This window comes from Epinephelus lanceolatus, chromosome 21, assembly GCF_041903045.1.
Source record: "Epinephelus lanceolatus isolate andai-2023 chromosome 21, ASM4190304v1, whole genome shotgun sequence".
Lineage (NCBI taxonomy): Eukaryota > Metazoa > Chordata > Actinopteri > Perciformes > Serranidae > Epinephelus > Epinephelus lanceolatus.
In genome coordinates this window covers 36246253-36261935 of record NC_135754.1, presented here as the reverse complement: position 1 = coordinate 36261935, position 15683 = coordinate 36246253, and the positions used below count along the sequence as shown (strand labels likewise).

General features: G+C 40.8%; 1 protein-coding gene across 2 annotated transcripts in view; it reads left to right on the top strand.

Moving 5' to 3' along the window:
• The window catches only part of grid1b (glutamate receptor, ionotropic, delta 1b), an 860177-nt gene that overhangs the window by 579535 nt on the left and 264959 nt on the right, over positions 1-15683 (top strand). For both annotated transcript variants that reach the window (XM_033611152.2, XM_033611151.2), the window contains exon 4: positions 4780-4985. In XM_033611152.2, coding sequence (XP_033467043.1) covers positions 4780-4985 — 206 coding nt within the window. The remainder of the gene's footprint in view (positions 1-4779; positions 4986-15683) is intronic.

Genomic DNA, 15683 nt, shown 5'->3' with positions numbered 1-15683 from the left:
CTCTGCCTGCTTCTGCAGCTTGCGAAAGGCTGTTCAGCATAGCAGGTCTCATCTTCAGCCCAAAAAGAGCACGGCTAGCTGCGGACACTTTTGAAAATCAGCTTCTGCTGAGGATGAACCGCAAGTTCAACCTCTCCACTTGAACCAGAAAGTTTGTGTGTGTGGTAGTGTGCCTCAGTTCATGAGGATTCCCCCAACATAGTTAAAAAGTGAAAAAGTGGTCCTTGTGTTAAATTTTGCAAGACATTGTTTATTTTTTGAGATGTATTCTATACCACATTTCATTCACCTGAAAAAGTGAAATAAAAAAACAAGGGGAGAATAATTTTTGGTTGTTTTGCTTCTTTTCATGCGTACTATAAAATACTTGTACTTGTACTTTTACTTTTGATACTTGAGTATATTTTTTCACAAGATACTTTTGATACTTAAGTACATTTAATGTGAGCTACTTTAAGACTTTTACTCAAGTAATTTTCTTATAGGTGACTTTAACTTTTACCAAAGTCATTTTCAGTTATGGTACTTATACTTTTACTTAGTTATTTTTTTCAAGTACTTTATACACCTCTGCTTTTTACTCAGCTTGGATCCAAAAAAGCTACAATGTCTGTGATTTGAGCATTTGTATTGCACATACTGTCAGTAAGAAAAGAGCAAAACATTTTTATTTATATACATATTCGGGTGTATCTGTAGAAAAATGTGTGCATGGACACAGAAAGCCAAAAACCTGCAGCAAACAAAGTGCAATGATGCATGGAGGCTTCACATTCAGTCCCAAACTTCCAACCAGAATGTTAAACAGAACGGAACAAAATGATGCTGATACAGTGGTGCTTTGCTCAAAGTCCACAGCACCACTGGTAATTTAAATTTCTGAGGAGAAGGAGATGAAGATTGACAGGCTGACAGATTATTTGTGGACAGGTGTTTGGATGAGTTGATTAACAGATTGGTGATTATAAACGATGCACTGATAGATGGATGAACCAATGCCTCCTGCAGTGCTTTGCCTCGAGCGGTGCCTGATATCAGCGGGAAACTGTGAATCACAGAGCTCTGAATTTCAAATTTCATGTTATAGCTCCCCAATTGTTCCACCACAGTGTTCCTCAAATGTGGGGCCAGACTGACTGACGGATGGATGGATGGACAGACAGCGTAATGGGGAACAAAAACAACGACGGGGAGAGTGTTGAAAGAAAAACTGAGAGATGGGGATGATGAGATGAAACAGCTGGAGTAAAAAAAGGGAGTAGGAGTAGAGAGTGGCAGTCGGAGTCAGTCAGGAGTCGGAACAAGCCAGCTGTCAGCACTAATAGACAGAGGAGGATGGAGGGAGGGGAAAAGAGAGGAGGAAGAAAGGCAGAGATGTTCAGGCCAAACAACCTGTCACCAGCTATAACGGAGCATAACGCAACACAGCTGCCTTGTCTGAGTGTCAGGAAAAGAAACTTCTCTGGCAGTTTGGAGAAGAGTGCGAGCAATCCAAATGATATTCTCAAATGGATAGATGCTGTCTGCTTCAGTGGCACAGCTGAAGATGGCGCGGGCAGAGAGATAATGGTCTCAGTCAGCTCTGCTGAGGACGTGTCAGCTCGGATGGAGGCCTTTGCAATTTCAGCATGGCGACTCTTATTTTCCTGTCTGAAGTTGTGTTTGGTTGTCTTCGTGGGTCACGAATGTATGCCCATAGGACGCTCGCTCAGCAGCACAGATGAAAGCAACTTCTGCGCGGACTTTTGAATCAACTTAGCTTTGAACAATAATTGAAAGTGAAGGCGTGCATTGGCTCACTTCAAGTAATCAAGTCAGTTCTGTGTGATGGAGGAATCTGCTGCCAGTCTGACAGCGGTCATCAGTGAGAAGGCTTGTTGTGAACGATTAGAAGCTGCTGGATGCTCTTTTTTCAATACACATGAAAACGTGTCCCAAGAATCCTGAAAGAATCCTCCCGTGTTTGGAGGTTCGACCCGTGTTTCTTTCACTCATTATAACAAAGTTCTTGTCAAAGTGATTGCTGAGATCTCAGAGCATCTCAACACTGCTTTGAATATGTCCAACAATGGACAAAAACAGTCAATCAATTTGAGATATCTGTGATTATTTAAAGAACACTGTCGGAATGTCCCGAAAACCAATGCTTTGGTACCAAATCAAGGCCAGATTTCTGAAAATGTGACAGTGCTTGTTTTTCTCCATAAAATTGCCTTTTCTAGACCTGATGGGGCAGCATGTACACCTACAAGTGTTCTAGTCTGCTGTTAAATGCCAAAGGAAGAAGAACACAAGAAAAACAACACTTGATTCAGTCCTATTTTTCCAACAATAGTTTAATCACTAATTTCCAACATGCAAGTAGAGAAAAATATTCAACAGCCTTGACTCAAATGATTGATGACTGGTGTATGAAGTTAGAGTAGAGGAAGGTTATAGGAGTAGTTTTGCTTCATATTTCTGCTGCTTTTGACATCATTGATCATGAGCTAATGTTGATTAAGTGTTGTAGTTTTCAGTCTGCATTATTATGGATAAAACGTTACTTGAGTGATAGAAGATATTGTAGCATAAACAAGATTTAACATAAGGGAGGTTCAGACATAGAGTTGCACATCTGAAAGTCTTTTAATCTTGAGAGAGAGCCAAAGAATTGGTACATCATGACAGCTTATAGTGTCTGACAAACAAGCATTGTAGGTACTTTCCATTACTTCGGTGTTATTTCCTGCTGATCAGACAACAGGTTCTGGGGACAATTTCTTCTCCTCACATAACAAAATTTGGTCAGAGTCATGTCAGACCATCTAGTTGAAGTCACATCAGGCCATCTACACAATAAGAGTTACGTCAGGTCATCTGACTGAAGTCAGGTCAGGTCATCAACACCAAAAGGCTGATGGTGAACTTTAATGGAAGTTATTCAGATGGAGTGCCTCAAGGAACCTGTCTCGGGCCACTCCTGTTCACCATTTTCACTAATGACCTTCTTTTGGTATCAAAGAATGCCTCTATCTCAATGTATGCTGATGAACTCTGCAATATATTTAGCAGAAGCAACAATAAGTGATTTAAATACAAATCTAGATCGAGAATTGTAGTTGGTTGTAGGTTGGACAAACAGCCTACCACTAAGACCAACCATCACATCTTGCATGTACAAGTGCTGAACAACAATGTAGGAGAAATGTGTTCATTTCCTGGAGACTATATATTAATGTTCCTCACCCACAAAATCTCACAAATTCACAGAGGTCTGGCTGCACGGACTCTCACTTTAAAATTTCAACCAATCACAATCGTTCTGGGCGGTGCCACAGCAACGGTGCGCTTGCAAAAATATTGCTGGGGGGAAACAGGTTTTGGTGTAACACGCCCACAAAAATATCGCCTACAGGACGTGAACCATGGCAGAAAAATGGCTACATCCCCGCAAGATCAAACACCGCAAAAGTTTGTAAAGGACGTGTTGAAAACTTCTGCACAACCGGAGGTGGTAGGGCGGGACTTCAGTGGGCAGCTTGTTCCGCCCAGTGAGAGGCTGAACTATGCAGTGAACTTCCACCCACTCAGACATGTTATAACCAACAGAACTGAAGACCAGAGTTGCAAAGATAAAACTCAAGCTCTAGTAAGCCGCAGCTTTCCTTTAAGCTAAGGGAGAAAACAGTCGTGTAGAAAATTACAAGAGCGAGTCAAGTGAGCATCAGGAAGTAGATCAGGTCTACTGTATTTACACACTCATTTGAGAGGCTCTCTGTGCTGCCTCTTGACCAACACTGAAAGACAAACAGTCACTTTTTAACCTTAACCATCAGAGCAAAGTTTTTCTGCTCGTAGAGAGTGAGAGTTATAAAATGAGCAACAGAAGACACAATGAATGAGATCTCTTTCCCAGACAGATTTAATTCAGAGTGTCTGAGAGGAGCTGGCAGAGATCAGGTTGTAGATGTTAACTTGCAGAACGCAGTAACATTTACCCTCGACTGGAGGCCAAAGTGTCCTTGTCCTTGAGCAATTGACTCTTACCTGCTTCAGGAGCACCACATTAACAGATGGAACCATCACCCCTTTAATATTAAAGAACACTTCTTCTGAGAAGTGTGTGGAATTCTGAAATGTCTGAGAGTCAGATATGTCCAGCCATCACTTTTCTTATGCCTCTGTGCCCGTGATAGCCGCAGCCAGAAGGACTGTGTTGTTGGGTTTTCCATCTGTCTGTCCCATTCTTGTGAACGTGATATCTCAAGAATGCCTCAAAGGAATTTCTTCAAATTTTGCACAAACGTCCTCTTGGATTTAAGGAAGAACTGACTAGATTTTAGTGGTCAAAGGTGAAGGTCATTGTGCCCTTGCATCTGTCTCAATTTTGTGAATGTGAGAAGGCCGGAAGGTAATTTCCTCAAATTTGGCATAAATGTCCAATGGATACAGCGACTAACTGATAAGATTTTAATAGTCAAAGGTCATGGTCATTGTGGCTTTGCCTCCGTTTCATTTCTGTGAATGAGATTTCTTGAAGGCTTTGAGGAAATATTCTCAAATTTGGCACAAACATCCACTTGGATTTAACAATGAATCGGTTAGATTCTGGTGGGGAAAGTCAGTACAATCTTGTCTTTGTTGTGGTTTTCTAACAGAGACATTGTGGACATTTCTCTGTGATAGAAAAGACATTTGCCTTCTTTCTGTCCTGCATCTCCAAATTTCCCAGCTCGTCTTGGTATATCTCGTCAGCGATGATTTAAGTTTAACCCTCTTTTCTTCCTGTTCCATCAGATATTCGTGGCCTGCAGGGTTTTTTGGACCAGACATCCCGTCAGGGTGTGGACGTGGCCTTGCAGCGAGTGGACAGGAACATCAGCAAAGTCTTCACCAACCTCTTCACCACCATGAGGACCGAGGAGCTAAACCGGTACAGAGACACGCTGCGCAGAGCCATCCTGCTGCTCAGCCCCCACGGAGCGCACACGTTCATCCAGCAGGTCGGTGCATTTTCACTTTATTTCCTAGAGCACGTGGTTACAGCATGTGTGTGTCCAGTGAGCAGACGAGTGTGTATGTGGGTATTTGCAAACATGTGGAACGAGCTACGTGTGTGTGTGTGTGTGTGTGTGTGTGTGTGTGTGTGTGTGTACAGTAATTGTGGAACACAGTTGTGCATATGGAAAATGAGTTTGCAGAGAAGCGTGCTTCTACATACCGACTGTGAATGATTGTATTCACGCAGACATGGAGCAAAACAGTGTTCAGAGGAGTCTTGGTGTATTGATATGACGACATGTTTGTCTGTGTTTGAGTGGGATTAAATGACTGTTGCATATGTTTTCAGGAAAATCTTGTTTCCCTAATTACAGAATATAAGGCATGGATGAGAGTACATGATGTAAAGACATTACACTAATAAGTGCAGGAACAAATGTGCATGTGTACATATTTTTTAGAGGCTTAATAATTACAGCCCTAATGGGGATCACTGCATGTACATGATACTTACAGTTACAACTAATTGTACATAATGTATGCTGCATTCACGCAGTGCCAGTAGAATGTGAAGGACAGGAAAGACGGCACTTATTTCAACCTGGGAGTGTTCGTGCATTATTCCAAGGTGGTTAGCAGCTGTGCTAACCTTGGAGTCACACCAGATAAACAGCTCCTATAAGTTTAGCTGAATTGATTGTATTATACCATATTTCCACAGCACGGCGCGGCGCAGCTCGACTGGCGTGGAATTGTTCGTTTTTGGTTTTCCATTGGCAAAAGTTGTGGTCAGTACCTGATTTTTATTTTGGTACCATCTCAGGTGAGCTGGGCTGATGCTAGAATGTGGAGTGAAAACGCTGTAGACCAATGACATCCAAGCAACCAAAATGTTTTAAAATTCACTTGACCCAGATTTTTTTTTTTTAAATGGCAACCCACAGCAGCAGTTTAATGCAGCGATGCTATGACAATCAGCTAAGAGTCCCGCCAGCCACCTCAGTTAGTTTAAAGTTGTATATTGGATAGACACCTCAGTTTCAGCCAACGTTCTCAGTAGAATGGCAGTGAGCTGCACTCGTCTGTCTCAAAGCGCTCCTATGACCATGTCTTACTATCTTACTATATAATGAGGAAAACTCTGTGTGTGTGTCTGTTCCACGTTTTTCTCCTCACTGACTTGGTCAATCCATGTGAAATTTGGCACAGTGGTAGAGGGTCATGGGAGGATGCCAATGAAGCAATATTACATCAATTGGCCAAAGGGGGGCGCTATAGCAACCCATTGAAATGTCAAACTTTGAATGGGCATATCTCATGCCCCGTATGTCGTAGAGACATGAAACTTTGCACAGAGATGCCTCTCCTCATGAGGAACACATTTGCCTCAAGAACCCATAACTTCCGCTTATATAGATTTTCCGCCATTTTGAATTTTTTGAAAAACACTTCAAATGGATCTCTTCCTAGGAAGTTTGAGCGATCTGCATGAAACTGGGTGAACATAATCTAGGGACCAATATCTAAAGTTCCCTCTTGGCAAAAGTTGGAAAACTTACTAAAACTGAGCTTCTATAAGGCAATGAATATTGCGGAGGGCGTGGCTCATCACATAAAGGTGTATAACATCTCAAGGGTTTCAGCCATCACCACGCAACTTTGTAGGCATATGACCACACATAATCTGAGGGGACCCCTCCATTATTGACCCCATCAAACAAAATGGGGGCGCTAGAGAGCTCATTTCTTATCTAGGCCTAACCGCCATATGGATTTTTACTAAACTTGGTAGATATGTAGAACAGGACGCCTCAAGGTGACTGGAGAAATTTAACTCTAATTGGCAACTGGGTGGCGCTATAACAACAGAAAAATGCTTCAAAATGGCTAAAATGCGACCGATCGCTGTGGCTCCCCCTGTGGACCAATGTTGGTGTTTCTAATGTTTGGTATGACTAAGTCATGGTATGGTATGCTGTACATAATCACGGAAACTGTCAGTGTGTCATTCTGTCAGTCAGTCATTCTGTCTGTCCCACGTTTTTCTACTCACTGACGTGGTCAATCTATGTGAAACTGCACATAGGCATTGAGGACTGGCATAGGTAGAAGGTGACAAAGCTACCAATGGGTATGGACTAGTAAAATCTTAATAAATAAATAGATGAATAAAAATTCACAGTTCATTTCTCTGATTGCGGTCAGACTCAGCCCCTGCTGGAGATGCGGAAAAGAAGGATAAATACAACATTTGGTGCAGTGAGAGGTTTTTAGTTTAGGGGCCATGTAATTTTGCATTTAGACAGAAAAATATATTTCAAGCCCATCAAGAGAATAAGTGAGTGTGCACACAGGGACTGACTGGTGAAAGGTTGACTGTGATGTTAAGGGAACATTTAGGTGAGCGCAGGGAACAGGTGAGTTGGTGCATGAGGGAAAAGTGAGTGTGAGTGCACGTAGGGAACGAGGAAGTGTGTATGAGGAATCAATGAGTGTGTGTCAAGGAGATCAGTGAGTCCGGGATTAAAGGGAGTGTAAATAAGGAATAACTGAGTATACATCGAAACGAGCCAGAGTGTAAGAGGGGAAAACAATGTGTGTGCAAAGAGATCAAGTGAGACATGAAAAATGTGTCTGTCTGTCTGTCTGTCCTCTCACAAACTGGCTCACTGATCATGTGTGTGAAAGTGTGTGTGTATGTGTGTGCCCAGGTGTGAGTGGCCACCTGGAGTGACAGATGGAGTTGGATGGTCCACACACACACACACACACACACACACACACACACACACACACACACACACACAGTACAAAAGCTTGTCCAAGGGGATGCTGAATTTTGCTCAATATTTATTACCTGTTTCATTTTTTACCATGGCTCCTGTCCTTGGATCACATATTCGTGTGTGTGTGTGTGTGTGTGTGTGTGTGTGTGTGTGTGTGTGTGTTAATTATTTAGTGTCCAGCGTGTGGCTGAAGTGTAAGATGGCGACAGCTGCTATTTTTTATCAGATTTTACCAAATAATTAACTCATCATCATCTAAAGACTACAGACTCTTTCACTGTCAGTGAACAGCATGACATTTTGGTGGGCGGGGCTTAGCTGGAGGCAAATCAGCTCTCCACAGACATTAGTCCTGTTGGCTTCTTTTAGACAGTGGAGGAAGATGATGTGAGTGGTGCGTTCAGAAATATTCATTCTGAGTACTGACAGAAACCTCATAATTTACACTTTCCAATGTGTCCACTGCCTACGACGAAGTATGAGGGCCACATTGAAGAAAAAAAAGAGAGAATAAAGTCATAGTTTTTAAGGAAATAACCAACAATCATCCTGTAACCCATTCTGTTTGTTGTTGGTTATTTCCTAAAAAAACTACGACTTTATTCTTGTAATTTTATGACTTTATCTCATTAAACTACAACTTTATTCTCATAATATTACGACTTTATCTCATTAAATTGCAACTTTATTCTCATAATATTACGACTTTATTCTCATTAAATTACAACTTTATTCTCATAATATTACGACTTTATTCTCATTAAATTGCAACTTTATTCTCATAATATTACAACTTTATTCTTGTAATATTACGACTTTATCTCATTAAATTACAACTTTATTCTCATAATATTACGACTTTATTCTCATTAAATTGCAACTTTATTCTCATAATATTACAACTTTATTCTCGTAATATTATGACTTTTATCTCATTAAATTACGACTTTATTCTTGTAATATTACGACTTTATTCTCGTAATATTACGACTTTATTCTTGTAATATTACAACTTTATTCTTGTAATATTATGACTTTATTCTCGTAATATTATGACTTTTATCTCATTAAATTACGACTTTATTCTTGTAATATTATGACTTTATTCTCGTAATATTACGACTTTATTCTTGTAATATTACAACTTTATTCTTGTAATATTATGACTTTATTCTCGTAATATTATGACTTTTATCTCATTAAATTACGACTTTATTCTTGTAATATTACGACTTTATTCTCATAATATTACAACTTTATTCTTGTAATATTACAACTTTATTCTTGTAATATTATGACTTTATTCTCGTAATATTATGACTTTTATCTCATTAAATTACGACTTTATTCTTGTAATAATATGACTTTTATCTCATTAAATTACAAGTTTATTCTCATAATATTATGACTTTATTCTTGTAATATTACGACTTTATTCTCGTAATATTATGACTTTTATCTCATTAAATTAGGACTTTATTCTTGTAATATTACGACTTTATTCTTGTAATATTATGACTTTTATCTCATTAAATTAGGACTTTATTCTTGTAATATTATGACTTTTATCTCATTAAATTACAACTTTATTCTCATAATATTATGACTTTATTCTTGTAATATTACAACTTTATTCTCGTAATATTACAACTTTATTCTCGTAATATTATGACTTTTATCTCATTAAATTACAACTTTATTCTCATAATTAGTGTTGCACGGTATACCGGTACTAAAATAGTACCGCGGTACTAGAGCATTCCAAACGGTACTATACTGCATTTGGAAAATACCAGTACTTTGAAATTGATTCAATTTATTCATTTAGTTAAGTTATTTTACTCATTTATGCACACAAACGCCTTTCTTGGTCCTATTGGAGCACAGATTGCACAAGTGGTGTGTATGACAACACCTGTATCAACATTCGCAGCTGGCACACGTGAAAAAAGACAAGAGAAAGTCTGCCTCGCAAAGGGAGACAACACAAGACAACACCAACTTGGTGAAACATTTGAGCAACCAAACTGTGACATCTGTACCAAGGTACTTACTGAACCATGATTTTTTGGTACCGTTACACCCCTACTATTTATTGTTCTAAAGGTTTGTATCCAAAAGGACTTTTCCTTAGGAAAAAGTACCGAAAAGTATCGAAATTCATATTGGTATCGGTACCGAAACAAAGATTTTGGTATCGTGACAACAGTACTCATAATATTATGACTTTATTCTTGTAATATTATGACTTTATTTTCGTAATATTATGACTTTTTTCTCATTAAATTACAACTTTATTCTCATAATATTATGACTTTTATCTCATTAAATTACGACTTTATTCTTGTAATATTATGACTTTTATCTCAATAAATTACAACTTTATTCTCAAAATCACTGATTTTTTTTTTCGTTCAATGTGGCCCTAATACTCCATCGTACACTGCCAAATAAACTGATTTAGCTTACCTGTTTTAAGTATAATCCAGTAATATATTCTCCCTAAAAGTCATGTGACTATGGAAATACTGCTACATTTGTTCAAACTGTACAACGACATTAGAAAGTGTTAAAATGATCACAGTACCCTGAAACCTCCTCGGTCTGCTGCTGAGGGTGAATGACACACACCTGGGGACACTTGTTAGTCTCTTCCGCTATGTGTGTTCACAGAATGCTAGGAAGGAGTCTTGCTTTGCCTCTGTAGGATCCTTCCTTGGAAGGACCCATCCTACCAAGGAAGGATCTTTGCCTTTGAGAAACACCAATGGACCTTGTCTCATCCTCTTCAGTTAGCATTTGTTTGCTTGTTGGGAAATTCGTCCATGACCAGCAGGACACCTCTTAATGTATGTCATGTAAGCATGGCTAAACATCTTCCATCTTAGCGCTTACATGCAGGGTGCTGTTATATAAAATTCAAAACATGAAATCTAAGTGTGCATATTAACATAAACATAAGTCAGAAATACAATCCTTTGGTTATCGAACATATGATAACTGATGGAGCACATGCAACAAAAGTTCAGGAGTTCATGGGCGATCTTACGTATCGTCCTTGCACGTGGAAATAAACATCGTCCTCATTGGTAACTTTTCTTGGATCAATTGATCACTCATCAATTGTCATCATTTTGTGTAGCAAACAAGTGAAAAAATATTGATTGCACCTTCAAGAATATGTCCTGATTTTTTATTTGAGTTACAGTTTTATTCTCTCAATCTGTTTATGAATGTTGGCGGTGGATGACACTCAGAGAGAGAGAACGGGATTATTATGATGATTATGTGATTAAGTATGCATGGGCTGTGTGTGTCATTACACATGGTGTGTGTGATCGTCAGTGTGACCTCAGTGTGTGTGTGTATGTGTGTGTGTGTGTAGCAGAGAGAGAAAAATGGCCCCCTGTTGACCACAGCAGCAGACAAGAGGCTGTGTGTGTGCTTTATGACTTATTTAGCTGCTCTGTTGTAGTGTGTGTGACTCAGCCTCTGCTGCACTGCTCAACGCCTGACCTCCACACACACACACACACACACACACACACGCACACACCGCCTGCCTCATTCATATTGACGTCCTGGGCTTCCTCCTTACAAATCCCTACCTGGCAGGAGTGATTGTGTTGCTGTGTGTGTTTCCCGTGTGTGTAGCAGGTTTCTCATTTCTGTTCAGACCGCCAGCCGGGCTGCGTTGCCTTGGCAGCAGCTTTAAGTATTAATGTGGCTCTTTCTTTCTCTGTGTTTCTCCACATCTCACTTCCAACAACAGACACGATTGTTTACATCCTAATCAACCTGACTGATCACACATGTGCTCGTACAGGACATGCAGAGCAACCAGCAGCTGGAAACAAAGACGTCACGTGGTCCAAGAATAAACCAACTCATGAAGAACACTTTGTTCTTCACACGTGCCTCCACAGTAAACAAAGAATCCAAATGCAGAGAACAGTCTGAAAGATCCAGTGTGTAGGATCAACACATCCTCACTGCGATCTCATCACACGTCCACATATGACGTCCAAGGTACCCTGGGTGTGTTGGTTGTTGACGTTCTGGAACGCCGTGTCAACTTCAGCCTGTTACATGCATTGTCTGTTTTCAAAACACACTTCTGTTTTCACAGGAAATGTACAGTTTGCATACAGTCTGTTTCAAAATAAAAGCACTACGTTTGTACAAAACCACCAATAGACATTTTTTTCCTTCAACAACACACACGTGATTGGATTTAAGCAACCCAGTCTCACTCCAAAGTCACTGTAAATCGGCATGACACGTGGCCAGTCACCGTTCTTGTTTAAGGGCATCCTTATGAGAACAGTGCGGGACAAAAACCAAAGTAGAAGTCCAAGGAGGGCAGATGGAAGGTGTGGTGGATGGGTCCAGCAACCACTGACTTTCACCCACGGGGCCGGTGTTAGCTTCCTGTAAGACTGATTGACCAACAGCTCCTGTGCTCTGGCTTTAAAAGGAGCATAGATAAGTTTTACATTTAGTTCAGTTTAGTGATGGGCAAAGCTGTTCTTTAGATGTTACTGAATCACTAGAATCAGTTCATTTAAAAGATTCGTTCAAAAGATTCGTTCACCGAATTGTTCAGTGCTTGGCCAGCCTAATGTTTTTGTTTATCTGGAAACTAAGTCTGTTAAAACAATGGGGAGGTGTGTGATTGTGTTCGTGTGGCTTGACTCCTGGCTACATTAGCCGTTAGCTTGGAGAAAACGGTCCCTATGAAAGTGTATCGCTGAGAAGAAATTATTTGAATCACTCAGGGATCGGGGTTACGTCGTTCACCGAGTGATTCGTCACGCGGCAGGCAGCCCCTCCCTGCACCCTGGCTGCCTCGCTCGGACTGAATCGGCACTTCCGCTCCCGGCCTGCACGTTCGCCGCTGAGCTCAACTGAACTGAGAAATGAACGAATCAGTTCCGGAAGTGATTCAGTTCAGTGCGTTCGCTCAACAGATTTGTTCATTTGAACGATTCGTTTGTGAATGACACAACACTAGTTCAGTTCCCTATTGGGTTGTTTGGGAAGTCCTGAGAGTACGACTGGATAAATGAGACTTGGATTAAACTGCACGAGTTTGTACACAGATGTTTTTATATAGTTTTGCTCTTTAATTCAGTTCATGAAAAATTTTTTCCTTTTCTGGATTATTCATTCACCCTTGAGGCACGCAAGAAAAACAATTCGCAAATTCAGTGTTAAGGCCTTGGCACACCGAATCTGTTTTTTTTGTCCGAAATTGTCGCAAGTCAAAATTTAAATACAACTTACCATTGTGTCAATCACATTTGAGCACTGAGTCTGAAACTTTCATTAAATTTTCAGAACAGGTTTGATTTTCTGCGTTTTTTGCATCAGTCAGAGCCTTTAGAGACGTTTGAGCAGCCGCAGGGCGCACAGAATCATTTCATAACTACTTTTAACAGGTCAGGCAGTCATATTCAGGTGGATGATGAAAAGGAGGAGGATGTTGACCACACACAGCTCCGCCCCTTCATGCAGCTGCGGTGCCAAATGACAGGGAGGGAGGGAGTGATGTCAGTCGGATAGGTAACTCCAGTGGGGAGAGGCAAAGAAGGAAATGTGTTTTTTTATTTTGTCACATATTGCAAATTTGTGCAGCAAATACAACAATAAAATGCATCAGAATCAAACAGGAGAAATTGAAGGAGGGAAAACATTTTCATTTGAGGAGCTGCTGCCACACAGTTTTAATCAGATATCAGACGTCTCTGCCTACAGCTACAGTCCACATGTTGCATTTGATTTGCACATTTTATTCATTTACTTGCCTCTTCCATATGCTTTAGAATGTATTAACATATATTAGTGATGGTAGTGAAAACAAAAGGTGCACCTGAGCGTGGATTGTCAGGTGACAACCTGTCGATCAGCTGAACATTTCTAACATTTCATCTCATTTATGTTACGTGTAAAGCGGATATTCTCTTTTTCGTCCATGTTGTCAGTCACAAATTATACAGTTGCCACACCACCATCTTCTTTTTCTCTCACACACTGACCTTGTGTCAATCACAGCAGTAATCACAGGAAGGAAGCCATCCTGTGATATTTCTGCCAGGTTATCAGAGTCTGCTGTCATTGTCTCAGTGGTCAGTCCTTGCTCTGTGTTTTTAATAACAGCGGGAGGGTGCAGGGTTCAGCAGCCTGCTGTACAATGACCTGTGTGTGAGAGGAGACAGACAGACAGAAGAAATGAGTGAGTCACGACAGACGCAGCAGGAAGCATCTTATATCTGAGGGCTGGCAATGAGTAGCTGTGTGTTATAAATGTCCGCGGTTGTCAGTCAACCCCTCTCTTTTTCTGTCCTCAGATGAAACGGTCAGTGGTCACACTTTTCTCCAGCACACAGAGAAAAGTAATAACAAGGCCCCGGCCAATTTCTTCCTTTTGCTTCTACTCCTCATTTTTGAGTTTTGAGTTATAAAGGGTAGTGGTGGAAACCTTCTCCTGTGAAACGGGAAACCTTTCAAGGCCCTGATACGCCATTAGTATCATCATCATCATCATCATCATCATCATCGATGGCCTTTACAGACATGACAATTGCAATAATGGTTTCACAAGGCCATTTCTCTGATGGAGACAGAAAAGTATGGACGCTCACAACTTGTTCAAAACTTAAGTTTAATGCTGTCACTCAAAGAAGTCATCAAATAAAAAACAAAACTGGCTAATTACCAGGTCACTAGCACAACTCTGTAGGTAAGCAACCCGTGCTCCTACCCTGCCAGACTGCACTGATATTAGAGAAATGCTAACAAGTGCAGCCACGTCACTGGTGGACTTTGGTTAAATTTCAGGTGTCATATGCCATCGAAGGACATGGAAATATGTAGGGTTTAGCTGAGTACTTGGATAAAACAAGTATCCGGTATAGGTTATGTAAAATGTGTCAATATCTGTACTCGTGATGAAGGGAGATCCTCACTCTCTTACTCTTGTGATCAAAAATGGTCTGAAGCTCTCTTAGGAATGAACGGACTTCCGGTTGACATGCCATAATACACACAGCTACGTGTGAACAAGGCATAACATACAGATTTTAGCATAATAAGAGCCATGTTTACCCTCTTAGAGTGTGCCTCAAATCCATAGACTGTATAAAAATATGGACGTAGTCACCGTGACGTCACCCATTGGTTTCTGAGGAGCGGGTTTAAAGCTCAAAGTAGCAGCTTTGGCTGTCGCCATCTTGGCAGTGCCTGACTCCGCCCAACTTCTGGCCAATCAAAAATGGGCAAAGAGGCGGGCCAAATGAAGTCTGGTTGCTTAAACACGCCCACCTCGCTCGAAGCTGCTAAGTTAGCTAAGGCTAACAAGCTAGGCTAACAAGCTATGCCATTTTAGCTAGCCCTGTGGTGTTGGCTGCTCCTGCTCCCGCTTGGTGCCAGCTCCCTCACGAAACAAAATATCCAAGAGGCACAAACACGGCTGAGAGGTCAGGTTCAATGACTTGCGAAATAACACCCCACCCGTACAGTTGTCATGAAAGGGGAAATTAGCTGTAGAGACCAAAACTGTTTTTGTACCAGGCTGTAAACATGTTTATTTCTGCTGTAAAGTTGAACATTTTAACGTGAGGGTCTATGGGGATTGACTCGCTTCTGGAGACAGCCTCAAGTGGCCATTCAACAAACTGCAGTTTGCGGCACTTCCGCATTGGCTTCACTCATCATCCCTGGAGGTTGCTGCTTGCTCAAATCACATACTTCTGTTAGTACACTTCAACATACACTATGAACACCACGTAGGTTACTTCTTGCATGGTGCACTAACTTCAACAGGGTAGTGTTGTCTGAAATCGCACACTGCTGTTTCACACTCGCTGAAAATGATGACGGCTTTTTTTCAGCCACCTCTTCTTCTTTGTCTTC